The 14882-nt window shown below is 38.7% G+C and overlaps 1 protein-coding gene across 4 annotated transcripts in view; it reads right to left on the reverse strand.

Annotated features, from left to right (window-relative positions):
* Efcab11 (EF-hand calcium binding domain 11) overlaps positions 1-13668 on the reverse strand; it is a 163787-nt gene extending 150119 nt beyond the window's left edge. For all 4 annotated transcript variants that reach the window (XM_047540092.1, XM_047540094.1, XM_047540095.1 and 1 more), the window contains exons 1-3: positions 13510-13668; positions 12896-12991; positions 9008-9053 (exon numbers count right to left, since the gene is read on the reverse strand). In XM_047540092.1, coding sequence (XP_047396048.1) covers positions 9008-9053; positions 12896-12991; positions 13510-13584 — 217 coding nt within the window. In that variant the 5' untranslated portion in view covers positions 13585-13668. The remainder of the gene's footprint in view (positions 1-9007; positions 9054-12895; positions 12992-13509) is intronic.
* Positions 13669-14882: the final 1214 nt, after the last annotated feature.

A 14882-nucleotide genomic window follows, 5' to 3' on the forward strand; every position in this document is an offset into this window, starting at 1 on the left:
GGAGGAGGAGGTGTGTGGCGGGTCTCTGGGTATCGGAGCTATTGTACGGGGCTCCAGGTGGTGGCTCAGAGGAGGGGCCGCATAGCCAGGCGATTAGGTGCAGAGCAGGGTCCCAGGAGCTAGGTGGCTTATTGCTGGAAGAGCCGCACAGAGACACGCCTAGGGGCGGAGTGAAGTTTCCAGGACTGCGGGCAGAGTCTCTGGGAGAGGCAGCCTAAGGAGACTCGCCTGCGAAGGGTGAGGCTCCCAGGCCCAGGAGGTAGGTCCGGGCCCCTGGGAACGTTGCACAGGAAGACAGCCCAGCCCAGGTGGTAGTTGTAGATTGAGGGGAACCTCTAGGAGGGCAACTGACCAGCGAGACGTCCCCACCGAGTGAGTCTTCCCGGCCGGGGGAGGTTTTCCCACAGGGACAGTAAAACCAGAGACACAGGCACAAACAGGACTTGCCTCAGACCGCAGCCTAGTTCCCTGTTGGATGACCATTGGTCAACAAGTGGAGGCACCTCTGCCCACTAGCAGGGAATATACGCCACCTGAGGGTCACCACCCCTAGAGAGGCAGCTTCTTCGTGGAGCTCCACATTATCAACTTCCTCCAAGACTGCAGGCTACTGAAGGATAAGAGGGGATATACTAGCAATCTTCAAGGACATTATAAGTCGATAGAGGAAATCTGCAATATCTTAATGACCCACTGATTCCTGAACAATATGAGAAAACAACGGAAGAAAATGCCCCAAACAAATCTAGATGTTACATCAATAGAATCCAACGACAGCATAGCAGAAGAAATGACAGAAAGGGAGTTCAGAATGTACATAATTAAAATGATTAGGGAAGCAAACAATGAGATGAAAGAGCAAATGCAGGCAATGAATGATGAGATGAAAGAGCAAATGCAGGCATTGAATGATAGCACAAATCGACAGTTAAAAGAGCAAATACAGGAAGCAAAAGATCATTTCAATAAAGAGTTAGAGATATTGAAAAAAAACCAAACAGAAATCCTTGAAATGAAGGAAACAATAAACCAAATTAAGAACTCCATAGAAAGCATAACCAATAGGATAGAACACCTGGAAGACAGAACTTCAGATATTGAAGACAAAATATTTAACCTCGAAAGCAAAGTTGAACAAACAGAGAAGATGGTAAGAAATCATGAACAGAATCTGCAAGAACTATGGGATATCATGAAAAGGCCAAATTTGAGAATTATTGGGATTGAGGAAGGCTTAGAGAAACAAACCAAAGGAATGAATAATCTATTCAATGAAATAATATCAGAAAATTTCCCAAATCTGAAGAATGAAATGGAAAATCAAGTCCAAGAGGCTTATAGGACTCCAAATACACAAAATTATAACAGACCCACACCAAGGCACATTATAATGAAAATACCTAACATACAAAATAAAGACAAAATTTTAAAGGCTGTGAGAGAAAAGAACCAAATTACATTCAGGGGGAAACCAATACGGATATCAGCAGATTTTTCAATCCAGACCCTAAAAGCTAGAAGGGCCTGGAACAACATTTTTCAAGCTCTGAAAGAAAATGGATGCCAACCAAGAATCTTATACCCAGCAAAACTTACCTTCAAATTTGACAATGAAATAAAATCATTCCATGATAAACAAAAGCTAAAAGAACTTACAAAAAGAAAGCCAGCAATACAGAACATTATCAGCAAAATATTTCATGAGGAAGAGATAAAAAACAAAGAAGCATATCAACAAAGGGAGAAATTACCCTAAAGGAGGTCAAATAAAGGAGGAACCAAGATGTGTCAAAAAATAAATAAATAAATAAATAAAATTTTAAATATGAACCAAATGACCGGGAATACAAATCATATCTCAATAATAACCCTGAATGTTAATGGCCTGAATTCATCAATCAAAAGACATAGACTGGCAGATTGGATTAAAAAGAAAGATCCAACAATATGTTGCCTGCAAGAGACTCACCTCATAGAAAGAGATACCCATAGACTAAAGGTGAAAGGATGGGGAAAAACATACCATGCACATGGACTCAGCAAAAAAGCTGGAGTATCCATCCTCATTTCAGATAATGTGGACTTCAAGCCAATGTTAGTCAGAAGGGATAAAGAAGGACATTTCATACTGCTTAAGGGAAGCATAAATCAGCAAGATATAACAATCATAAACATCTATGCCTCAAACAGTGGCTCATCCATGTATGTTAAACAAATCCTTCTCAATTTTAGAAACTAAATAGACCATAACACAATAATACTAGGTGATTTTAACACGCCTCTCTCACCACTGGACAGATCTTCCAAACAAAAACTGAACAAAGAAACCATAGATCTCAATAACACAATCAATAATTTAGACTTAACAGACATTTATAGAATATACCATCCAACCAAGAGCGAATACACTTTCTACTCAGCAGCACATGGATCCTTCTCTAAAATAGACCATATATTATGCCACAAAGCTAATGTCAGCAAATACAAGAAGATAGAGACACTACCTTGTATTCTATCAGATCATAATGGATTGAAGTTAGAAATAAATGAAAGAGTAAAAAACAGAAACTACTCCAACACCTGGAGATTAAACAATATGCTATTATACGATGAATGGATAACAGAAGATATTAGGAAGGAAATTAAAAAATTCTTAGAGGTAAACAAGAACAAAGAAACATCATATCAAAATCTGTGGGACACTATGAAAGCAGTACTTAGAGGAAGATTTATTTCATGGAGCGCATTTAATAAAAGAAGTAAAACTCAAAAAATAAACGACCTAACACTACAGCTCAAAGCCCTAGAAAAAGAACAGACTAACACCAAAAGTAGTAGAAGACAGGAAATAGTCAAACTCAGAGCTGAAATCAACGAAATTAAAACAAAAGAAACAATACAAAAAATTGACAAAATAAATAGTTGGTTCTTTGAAAAAATAAACAAAATTGATAAACCTTTAGCCACACTAACAAAGAGAAGACAAGAGAAAACCCAAATCACTAAAATTCGGAATGAACAAGGAAATATCACAACAGACACGACTGAAATACAAAACATAATTAGAAGCTATTTTGAAAATCTATACTCCAACAAAATAGAAAATTTTGAAGACATCAACAGGTTTCTAGAGACATATGAATTGCCTAAACTGAACGAGGAGGACATACACAATTTAAATAGACCAATTTCAAGTAATGAAATAGAAGAAGTCATCAATAACCTACCAACAAAGAAAAGTCCAGGACCAGATGGGTTCTCAGCTGAGTTCTACAAAACTTTTAAAGAAGAGCTCATTCCAATACTTCTCAAAGTATTCCATAAAATAGAAGAGGAGGGAACCCTCCCAAACTCATTCTATGAAGCCAATATTACCCTGATACCTAAACCAGACAGGGACACATTGAGGAAAGAAAATTTCAGACCGATATCCTTAATGAACATCAACGCAAAAATTCTCAACAAAATTTTAGCAAATCGCATACAAAAACATATTAAAAAGATAGTGCACCATGATCAAGTGGGTTTCATCCCAGGGATGCAAGGTTGGTTCAACATCAGGAAATCAATAAATGTAATTCACCATATCAATAGACTTAAAGTCAAGAATCACATGATTATTTCAATAGATGCAGAAAAAGCATTTGATAAAATACAGCACCCCTTCATGCTCAAAACACTAGAAAAAATAGGGATAGTGGGAACATTCCTTAACATTGTAAAGGCCATCTATGCTAAACCCATGGCTAATATCATTCTAAATGGTGAAAAACTGAAAGCATTCCCCCTTAAAACTGGAACAAGGCAGGGATGCCCTCTTTCACCACTTCTTTTCAATATCATCCTTGAAACTCTAGCCAGAGCAATTAGACAGACCAAAGAAATTAAAGGGATACGAATAGGAAAAGAAGCACTCAAACTATCCCTATTTGCTGATGATATGATTATATACTTAGAGGAACCAGGAAATTCCACCAGAAAACTTTTAGATCTCATAAGTGAATTCAGTAAAGTAGCGGGATATAAGATCAATGCACATAAATCTAAGGCATTTTTATACATAAGCGATGAATCTTCAGAAAGAGAAATCAGGAAAACTACCCCATTCACAATAGCTTTGAAAAAAATAAAATACTTGGGAATCAATCTCACAAAAGAGGTGAAAGACCTCTACAATGAGAACTACAGAACACTAAAGAAAGAAATTAAAGAAAACCTTTGAAGATGGAAAGATCTCCCATGTTCTTGGATAGGAAGAATTAATATTGTCAAAATGGTCATACTACCAGAAGTGCTATACAGATTCAATGCAATTCCAATTAAAATCCCAATGATGTACCTTACAGAAATAGAGCAAGCAATTATGAAATTCATCTGGAAGAATAAAAAACCCAGAATAGCTAAAGCAATCCTTGGCAGAAAGAGTGAAGCAGGGGGTATCGCAATACCAGATCTTCAACTCTACTACAAAGCAATAGTAACAAAAACGGCATGGTATTGGTACCAAAATAGAAAGGTGGATCAATGGTACAGAATAGAGGACACGGACACAAACCCAAATAAATACAATTTTCTCATACTAGACAAAGGGGCCAAAAAAATGCAATGGAGAAAAGATAGCCTCTTCAACAAATGGTGCTGGGAGAATTCGAAATCCATATGCAACAGAAAGAAACTAAACCCATATCTCTCACCATGTACGAAACTAAACTCAAAATGGATTAAGGATCTCAGAATCAGACCAGAGACCTTGCATCTTATAGAAGAAAAAGTAGGTCCAGAGCTTCAACATGTCGGCTTAGGACCAGACTTCCTCAACAGGACTCCCATAGCACAAGAAATAAAAGCAAGAATCAATAACTGGGATAGATTCAAACTAAAAAGCTTTCTCTCAGCAAAGGAAACTATCAGCAATGCGAAGAAAGAGCCTACAGAGTGGGAGAAAATCTTTGCCAATCATACTTCAGATAGAGCACTAATCTCCAGAATCTATAAAGAACTCAAAAAACTCTACACCAAGAATGCAAATAATCCAATTGACAAATGGGCTAAGGAAATGAATAGACACTTCACAGAAGAAGATCTACAAGCAATCAACAAACATATGGAAAAATGTTCAACATCTCTAGTAATAAGAGAAATGCAAATCAAAACCACCCTAAGATTCCATCTCACCCCAATTAGAATGGCGATTATCAAGAATACAAGCAACAACAGGTGTTGGCGAGGATGTGGGGAGAAAGGTACACTCTTACATTGCTGGTGGGGCTGCAAATTAGTGCAGTCACTCTGGAAAGCAGTGTGGAGACTCCTTAGAAAACTTGGAATGGAACCACCATTTGACCCAGCTATCCCACTCCTTGGCCTATACCCAAAGGACTTAAAATCAGCATATTACAGAGATACAGCCACATCAATGTTCATAGCTGCTCAGTTCACAATAGCCAGATTGTGGAACCAACCTAGATGTCCTTCAATTGATGAATGGATAAAGAAACTGTGGTATATATATACAATGGAATATTACTCAGCCATAAAGAATGATAAAATTATGGCATTTGCAGGCAAATGGATGAAACTGGAGAATATCATGCTAAGTGAGATAAGCCAATCTCAAAAAACCAATGGACGAATGATATCGCTAATAAGTGGATGATGACACATAATCGGGGGTGGGAGGGGTTAGTGTTAGGGTTAGAGTTAGGGTTAGGGAGGGGGGCAAGAATGGAGGAAGGAAGGACTGTATAGAGGGAAAAGAGGGGTGGGAGGGTTGGGGGGGAAGGGGAAAAAATAACAGAATGAATCAAACAACATTACCCTATGTAAATTTATGATTACACAAATGGTATGCCTTTACGCCATGTACAAACAGAGAAACAACATGTATCCCATTTGTTTACAATAATAAAAAAATTTAAAAAAAAGATCCCCATAGCACAAGAAATAAAAGCAAGAATCAATAAATGAGATACATTCAAACTAATAACTTTTTCTCAGCAAAGGAAACAATTAATAATGTAAAAAGAGAGACTATAGAGTGGGAGAAAATTTTTTCCACATATACCTCAGACAGAACACTAATCCCCAATGTTTATAAAGAACTCACAAAATTTTACACCAAAAATACAAAGAACCCAATCAATAAATGGGCTAAGGAACTAGGCAGACACTTCACCAAAGATACACAGGTGATCAACAAATATATGAAAAAATGCTCATCATTCCTAGTAATTAGAGAAATTCAAATTAAAACCACCGTAAGATTTCATCTAATTCCAATTAGAATGGGTATTATCAAGAATGCAAGCAATAATAGGTGTTGGCGTGGATGTGGGGAAAAAGGCATACATTTACATTGCTGGTGAAGTTGTAAATTGGTGCAGCCACTCTGGAAAGCAGTGTGGAGAATCCTCAAAAAACCTGGAATGGACCCATCTTTTGACCCAGTTATCCTACTCCTCAGTTTATACCCAAAGGACTTAAAATTGGCATACTATAGTAACGCAGCCACATCAATGTTTATAGCAGCTCAATTTACAATAGATAGATTGTGGAACCAACCTAGATGCCCTTCAACAGATGAATGGATAAAGAAACTGTGGTACATATACACAATGGAATATTATTCAGTCATAAAGAATAATAATATTATGGTATTTGCAAACAAATGGATGGAATTGGAGAATATCATGCTAAGTGAAATAAGCCAATCCCAAAAAACCAAAGGCGGAATGTTTCCCCTGACAAGTGGATGATGATATATAGTGGGGGTGGAGGGTGGGGAGTAAGAGAAGAATGGAGGAACTTTAGATTATGTAGAAGGAAATGGGGGGGTATGAAAAATGGTGGAATGAGATAGACATCATTACCCTATGTATATGTATGATTACATGAATGGTATGAATCTACATCATGTACAACCATAGAAATGAAATGATGTACCCCATTTGTGTACAATGAATCAAAATACAGACTGTAAAAAATTAAAAAATAAATAATCTAAAAACAAACAAAAACTTTGGTCTACATATTAATTTTTACCAAATAAAAACACAATAAAAATGCTATTAGGCCTTTTAAAAAAAAGAATAATAAATGGATATCAAATCTAGGGAGAAATTTTGAGAAGAAGGAGATTATTTGCATTGTCTTAAAAGTGTCTTTCCATACACTACCAATTAGTTGCAATGGAAGAAAATAAAAAATAAATGACACAATGGAGAAATTGAATGTCTTGACTGTGACGAGATGAATATCATCTTTGAAAGACCAATGAATATTATATGCCTTCACATGAATACCCAGAGGAAAAGCAGGTCATCTAAACAGCATTCTGGCCAAGAAGGCATGATCCCAGTCTAGTCACAGAGTATATCAACTGATCGAAATGAGGAATGCTCTTTAAAATTAAAAACAGAAAGGCAAGGGTATACTGCATTCTTAAGAAATATCAATGTTAAAAGAAAAGCAAAAAGGGGGAAAAAAGACTGTGAAAATATTTTGAACTGAAGGTTAAAGAGATATAAAATAAAAAACTAATTCCTGGAGTAAAAGGGGAACAATATTATTAGAACAACTCACAAAAATGGAATCTAGATGGTAAATTAGATTAAAATGCAGTATTGATATAAATTTCTGAAGCTGGTAAGTCCACAGGGTGATGGACAATGTAGGTGTGGATGATGGTGCAAGTGGGGAAACACCAACAATAAGTGAATCTGGGCAGACGACACAGCCAGACTCCGGTGCTTCACTGTGCAAATCTGTGTAAGCTTAAGTTATTTCCACATCAAGGTCATTATGAAAAGCCGTTCAGCACACTGTTGATCCTGTCCCCTTCACACCCAAGATTCCTCTCTCTTATCTCCCTTGTTCTTTTTCACTAAATGATTCTGTTAAGCTTAAAAACATCTTCATACACCTTAAAAAAGCAAACAAAAAGCAAATAAGGGTTGGGGTTGTGGCTCAGTGGTAGAGCACGTGCCTAGTACACTCTAGGCTCTGGGTTTCCAATCCTCAGCACTACATACAAATAAATAAATAAAATAAAGTAACTGTATCCATCTACAACTAAAAATATTTTTGAAAAGCAAATAAAATATTTACGACCACTCCAGACTTACTGAAAAACTTACCAATAGATAAGCACTTTTTATCACTCTCCATTTACCCTCAACCCACTCTACCCTGGCCTCTGGCCGTCCCCACATGTTGAAATCCCTCCTGCTGACTTCACCAGCACTCCCAGGTTACCACGTCCAATGGAAACCCTTCAGTTCTTAGGCTACTTGACCTTTCAGTGCTAATGCTGACCACACTCTCTCCACTAGAAAACCCACTTCCCTTGGCTTTTGATCAAATACTGCTGATTTTCCTCCCAGCCTCTGCCCTTCCTAAGTCTCCTGGCCTTTTCTTCAGCCTCTACCTGACTAATATTAGTTACAGTTCCTGAGATTCTCAGTCCTCTCTCTCTCTCTAGGTGGTCGTATCCATTCCATAATTTTAAAAACTATCTACATGCGATGACTCCAAAATGTATTTCTTCAGTCCAGAATTTTCCTCTGAGTTCCATATTCATACAGACCCAATTTATTTTGACAAAAAGGATTGGAATTTCTCAAACTTAACAAAAATTGAGCTTCTGGTCTTCCTAATCCCAAATATTCTGAATCTCAGTCTTCCCATTCAAAAAGTGTCACTTTCATTCCCCCAGTTGCTCAAGTCAGAGAACCCAGAATCATCCTCTGTATGTTGATATTATGAGTGACATTTCTGTCTTTATGTTTTTCAATGGCTTAATTTTTCCTACTGTAAACACATCAGGTATAAACAAATTAATCAAAATTAAAAGAAGTCATACCTTTCTTTTGAATAATAGAAACAAAATAAAGAATTGCTTAAACACAACGCATAGTACCTGTGTTTGTTCTTAATTATGTTGTTTTTAATTTTAGCTTCATGAGTATCTAAGTAACGGTACTAAAACTAAAATTAACATTTGTATTACCGGAAGTGCTGGAATTTATTGAAGACATCACGGAATCTGCTTCTATCTATAAGAGAGGAGAGAATAATAACATGTAATTTTATCAAGTGTTTTAACAGTGCAAGTTCTTAATCTTGGGATGGGGGATTTATCTTATGAGAAACCATCTTTATTAAACCCAGCAGACAAGTCACCCAACAGCTAAAATAGCCACTTTACTTTGCTATCAACATCTATAAGCCACCAGACACTAATCTGCTACAAATTTTAAGAGACCCCAAAATTTTATAACACTGACCAATGTGTGTAAAGCATATAAAGTCAATCTGGCTTTACCATATAAATCATAATCTATAAGGTAACTTTTCTGCTTAAGACAAAAATAAGAAATTGCTACAAAGGATTCTACGACTTTATTTTTATTTTTCCTGATTATACAAGTAACCCCTGATTGATGCAGAAAATGATAAATATTTTTTGAATTATGAAGAAGACTTTTTTTTTAAAAAAAAAAAATCATTCAATGAAAACCACTTTTTTGTGTTGGGGGCGGTTACTGAGAATTGAACTAAGGGGTACTTGACCACTGAGCCACATCCCCAGCCCTATTTTGTATTTTATTTAAAGACAAAGTCTCACTGAGTTGCTTAGCACCTCACTTTTGCTGAGACTGGCTTGGAACTCATGATCCTCCTGCTTCAGCCTCCTGAGCCACTGGGATTACAGTTACCACTGCACCCGGCTGAAAAGCCACTTACAACATTTTGTTCTAGGCTACCTAGCTTTTTTTTTTGGCTATGCAATTTAAAACATTTGAGAACACACTGTGTAAAGTCTGAGAAACTGATTTCACCAGATATTAAAATTGAAGTATTTCCCCGCATCGTTACAAGGGCTTTATAAACTTTTGGGAACTAGAACGCTGAGAGCATCTGACATACTTTCCCTTCCTTCAGTCTGGAATTCTCCAGTCTTAGGTTCCCTGCAATGCCCTGGTTTCTCTTGGCCCTCCCAAATGGCTTCCACTCCATTTTCTTCATGGAGTCTTCTACCTACCCTTAATCACTGACATCCCTAATGTTCTCTCCTCAGACTACTGCTTCTCAAACAAGATTTCTGCAAAATCTTCCTGGGTAATTCCATCCATTCTTGTATTTTGAGCGATCTGCTGTAAACCAAGGAGTACAAAATCTACCTCCAGCCTTCACTTCTCCACCCTACATCTAAGAGGAAAAATCTGAGATTCAATTTTCACCATCATAACTTCCACGCCCAGCACAGCATTTGATGAGTGAACAAAGCTAAATGCCCACAGCCACCTTGGTATGCCCTAAGATGAACTAGCTCCCTATGGACCTACTCCATCTGAATTTTCTTACCTGGTGACATCATAGCCCTCTGGTCTTGGTGATCACCCCATTTTTTAACAACTACCATGTCCAGTCAAAAACCAGGGTGCAATTCATCCCACTCACAATGTACTCCTAGACACTTCGTATCACAGTAGCCTAGTTTCTCTGGTCTAAATGACACCCAGACTCCTACTATAACTGCCTCTAGTTAGGCCTCCCTTGGTTGCCACCTTCTGTTCCTGTTCTTAAATCTCTTCTTTATTCTGATATCTATCACAGTTCTATCTGTCTTTCTACACAAGACTGTAAACTGCTTCAAAGTAGGGCCTTCATCTTTACCTTCTTAGCAACTAGCAAGTGTTCCTTTTATTAAACAGGTACACCTAATCAATTCATTCTGTAAACAACTGCAGAGTATATTCATGATTTATTACATAAGTGTTTTGTTTAGCAAATATTATTGTACGCTATGGTTGTTTAAAATAACTTTTCAAAATATACATTTTCACTGGGAGTGATAGCACATGCCTGTAATCTCAACTATTTGGGAAGCTGAGGCAAAAGGATATCAAGTTCCAGGCCAAACTGGGCAATTTAGTAAGACCCTATGTTAAACTAAAAAACAGACTGGGGGTATAACTCAGTGGTAGAGTTCCCCTGCATTCAATCCCCAGCAACACACACACACAAATATATTTCTATTATAGATTTTAAAATATATTATCTCATTTAATTTCCTGACCTCAAGTCAGTAAATCTTTCATATATTCAAAAGTAATATCCAAATATTAAACCCCAATTCTCAACCTAGTATAAAATTTAAAATTGTTAAGTTTCATGGAAGGTAATGCCACCTATTTAATAAAAGTTCATTGTACAAATGTCTGGTAAGTACACAGGTGATTTGCTATCTTAGTACTTTACTTTTTAGCTTCCTGTTGTCAGCTAAATATTTCATTTGCCTAAAAAATAAAATCCAAACCTCACCCCAGAAGTAAAAATCTGTTCAACTTCATGGAGTATGTATACAGTATGTTAATCACTGTACCTGTCATCACATTCCTCACATATTCTAAAATGCAAATGAAATAAATAAATAGACAAGAGGGTGATAAAGGCAAAATGAGACAAGATATCTTCCCAGTTGAATACAATACTTCAAAGGCTGAGTCTTTTCAGCTGATCTGCTTTGAATTCCAGCAGAAATGATTGCAGGTTAGCAGGAGAGCCGAGATTTCAGAGCCAGCCCTGATCACTCCTCTGTGCTCAGTAATCAGCCTCTCAGTAACTAAGCATCTCGGAATAAGCACTCTGGGTTGCGTAGGCAACCTGTCAGGGTCAATAGAACATATACTATGAAGTTATAAAGCGTTTAAACACGCAGAAGGGTGCAGAAGTGGGACTTCACAGGGTCCCTGGCTGCACTGGGCTTGCAATCTGACAGAGTGGTAGAGACCATGCATGCAGAACTGACTGCTGAGCTGTTTAGTCTAACAGACCAAAATAGAATAAGGAAGGGCATTGCAGGGAGAGCGCTAAGTGGTCCTTTTGCTTGAGGGTTGCAGTTTTATTTCTCGAATCTGCATTTAACAGGCAAGCAGAACAGCACAAAGACAGGGTGAATAGGAAACCTGTACTGAAGTAGAAGGTTCACTGAGATTCAGCTCAAGTCTCATTATTGGTGAATTGGTCCAATCTTTTCTGGAGAGCAATATCAAACAAAATTGCAAATGTACATTTTGCAGGACCTAGCAGCGCTACTTCTAGGAATTTATTCCAAGATGTATATCCACAAGGACATAAATCTATGTGTGTGTGTTATCATTTAGATATAAAAGGATGCTCAAAATAGCAATGTTTGCAGGGATGAAAAATAATGGAAACAAAACAAACAACAACAACCAAATAGAGAAAAAATTACACAACTATTTTTTAAAGTGAGGTAGGGGTGTGCATTTTCAGGTTGATGTATTGTTAAATGTGAAAAGCATTACAATAAAATAGGCATGGGTATGCACCTAATGTTTTCAATGGAAGACTATGCATATAGTTTGTCATGGATGGAAAATTTTGAAACAATACATAAGAATCTGGTTAATAATGGTAATGCCTGAGAAATGAGACCCTCTAGTAGAAAGAGATTTTCTTTTTACTATGAGAATGTAAAACTTTTACATTTTAAACAAAGCAAAAAAAAAGTATTAATTTAATGTGAATAGACACTGCAGGTAACCTCCTAAGTGAATTCCTTCTGTTACCATCATCCTCCTCCCAGTCTTCCCTCTTGACATCTCGTTAGCATCTCATATTTAATATATTTATTAGCAGCCTGGTGGAGACATATGTTTTGTGGGCTCCAGTGAGATAAATTTCTAATTCATCCTTGGGTTGGGTCCTTAAGAAGAAAGAGTAAAATTCAGCACTGAAGACACCACTGAAATAGCTTACGAATCACCCATGCATTTTGTAAAATCCCAAGCTAAAGCTGGGCACTTTTCTTAGGATTCATTCATATTGCATTGTCTCCCCATCCCCCAAGTACATAAGGAAACTCTACCTTGGAGGGCTTGTACCCAAACAGCATTACAAAAGCAACTTTAAAGTCCTCTCTGCTTAGGTAGCCTTTATTATCTTCATCGCATGCTTTAAATACCTAAAGAATATTAAATACCTTCAGTTAGTAAAAGAGAAACTGTTATTCATTATTATTTTGTATTAAATTTGGACCTTGAAAAATCTAAAACTTAGCCCAGTAAAGCTTAGCAATAGAGTGGTAACATCTCAACTTTAATTCTCAAGAAATCTTGGTGGGTAAAATCTGCGGCCAAAAGTGCAAAGGACTTAACAACTAGGCTGACTTAAATTAATTCTTTTTACCTTTAGGATAAATTCTAACCACAATTCAGTTCAGGAATTAAGAAGGTGAGGCAATGGGGCTAACTTTGAACGGGAGAAATGCAAATTCGAAACTATGCAGGGGTCTGGGGGTGGAGAAAGAATCTGAGGTAGCCAGAACCAGGAGCTGGCAGTTCTAGGTTCTGTCATAATCACGATACTTTAAAGGGTCGTCCAGGTCTGGTATGAACAACCCGGCTGGCCCACACGCAGTGACGGAAAAGCCCCGGACCATGCTGAAGTCCAAAACTCAAGAGTCGCGTTTCGGACACCTACTTCCACCCACTTCCTGTGTTCCGAGGGGCTAACTTCCCACGTCTGCCGCCGGGCCCCAGCCTCGGAGAAAAACATAGCGACCGCTATGACCAATTCCAGACCACTTAGTCCAGACCCTTTCCCGCCAGAGCCCGGCGCACAGCTTCCCGCGGCCCCGCCCACCGCGGCCCTGAACTGCGCCGTGCAACTCCAACGTCTCCTCCCATTGGACGGCCTCCGAACCACGGGCGTTGATATAGCAATGTGATTGGTCACAGTCTATGTTTTACAACATTGCCTCGGACCAACCCGGGGCGGGGAGGTTCCCAGGTCCGCCCTCCGCCTCCCCGACCCAGCACTTGGCTCCGCCCTGTTTAGTTTCCTTAACTCTTTGCTCGCGATCTGGGATTCAGCGCATCTAGGTGCTTTACAACGTGCCCGAGTTCATAGTTTTTTTCATTCTTTATCAAGCTTGCGATAAATTATTTTGGTCCATGACTTTGCTAGATATTATAGAAGACACAAAGAGTGTGAACACAGCATAGAAAGCATCAAAGAAGTTGAGCCAAATCCTGGATTCACTTTTAAACCAGCAAGTCATTAAGTCAAGCACTCAAGGTAGTGAATAAGTTTGTTTTGTCCTTCGAATGACCGCAGCACCTAGCACTGTGTCTGGCACAAAGTAAATCTTCAAAAAACGAAATGGGCAGTTAGCACATTTAGACTTATTCCATTCAGCTCTCTGGAAGGGATGCCTGGTTTGAGGGAGACCCAAGGAGGAAATAGCATAAATATCATTAAGTCCCAATTGCATAGCAAACATCCTTAAAATAGACGAATGTTGGGAGAGTTCCGTTTTCCAAATGGGTCTATCTCAGATCACTCTTCTGACAAATCGGTAAGATTAAAAAGGACACTCACACACTTGTTTCAAAGAAACGGGCATTCGAGGTTCTGAGTCTGATATGGACTCATTTAACTTTTTATTTTACCGCAGACTTTTAAAGACAGCCTCAGCCGAGCTCGCTCTTCCCGGGACAAGGGTCTTTGAGTTGGTAGCAGCCTTTAATCTCTGCTTATCCTCTCTCTCCACCTTTCAAAACACACCGCTGCAACGACTCCTGGGAGTCTGAAGCTATGTGAACCCCCATAAAGGGATTGAACGCTTTTCTGTTTATCTCTCTTTTAAGTCACCAGTAGGTGAGCTGAGAGGGAGAGGAGGTCAGGTCCCCTATCTGACCCCTTTGAGGAACGCACCTGGCTGTCCCTCCGGACATGGGGGTCTTTAGGACCCAGGGGCGAGATTCCGGGAAGGGGAAGCGGCTGGGCGGTGTGGCGCGCGCCGCGGCGAGGTGGGTTTGAACTGCGCGCAGGCGCAGACGCGGCGCGGGGCG

The sequence above is a fragment of the Sciurus carolinensis genome, chromosome 2 (genome assembly GCF_902686445.1).
Source record: "Sciurus carolinensis chromosome 2, mSciCar1.2, whole genome shotgun sequence".
NCBI classification, from domain to species: Eukaryota; Metazoa; Chordata; class Mammalia; order Rodentia; family Sciuridae; genus Sciurus; species Sciurus carolinensis.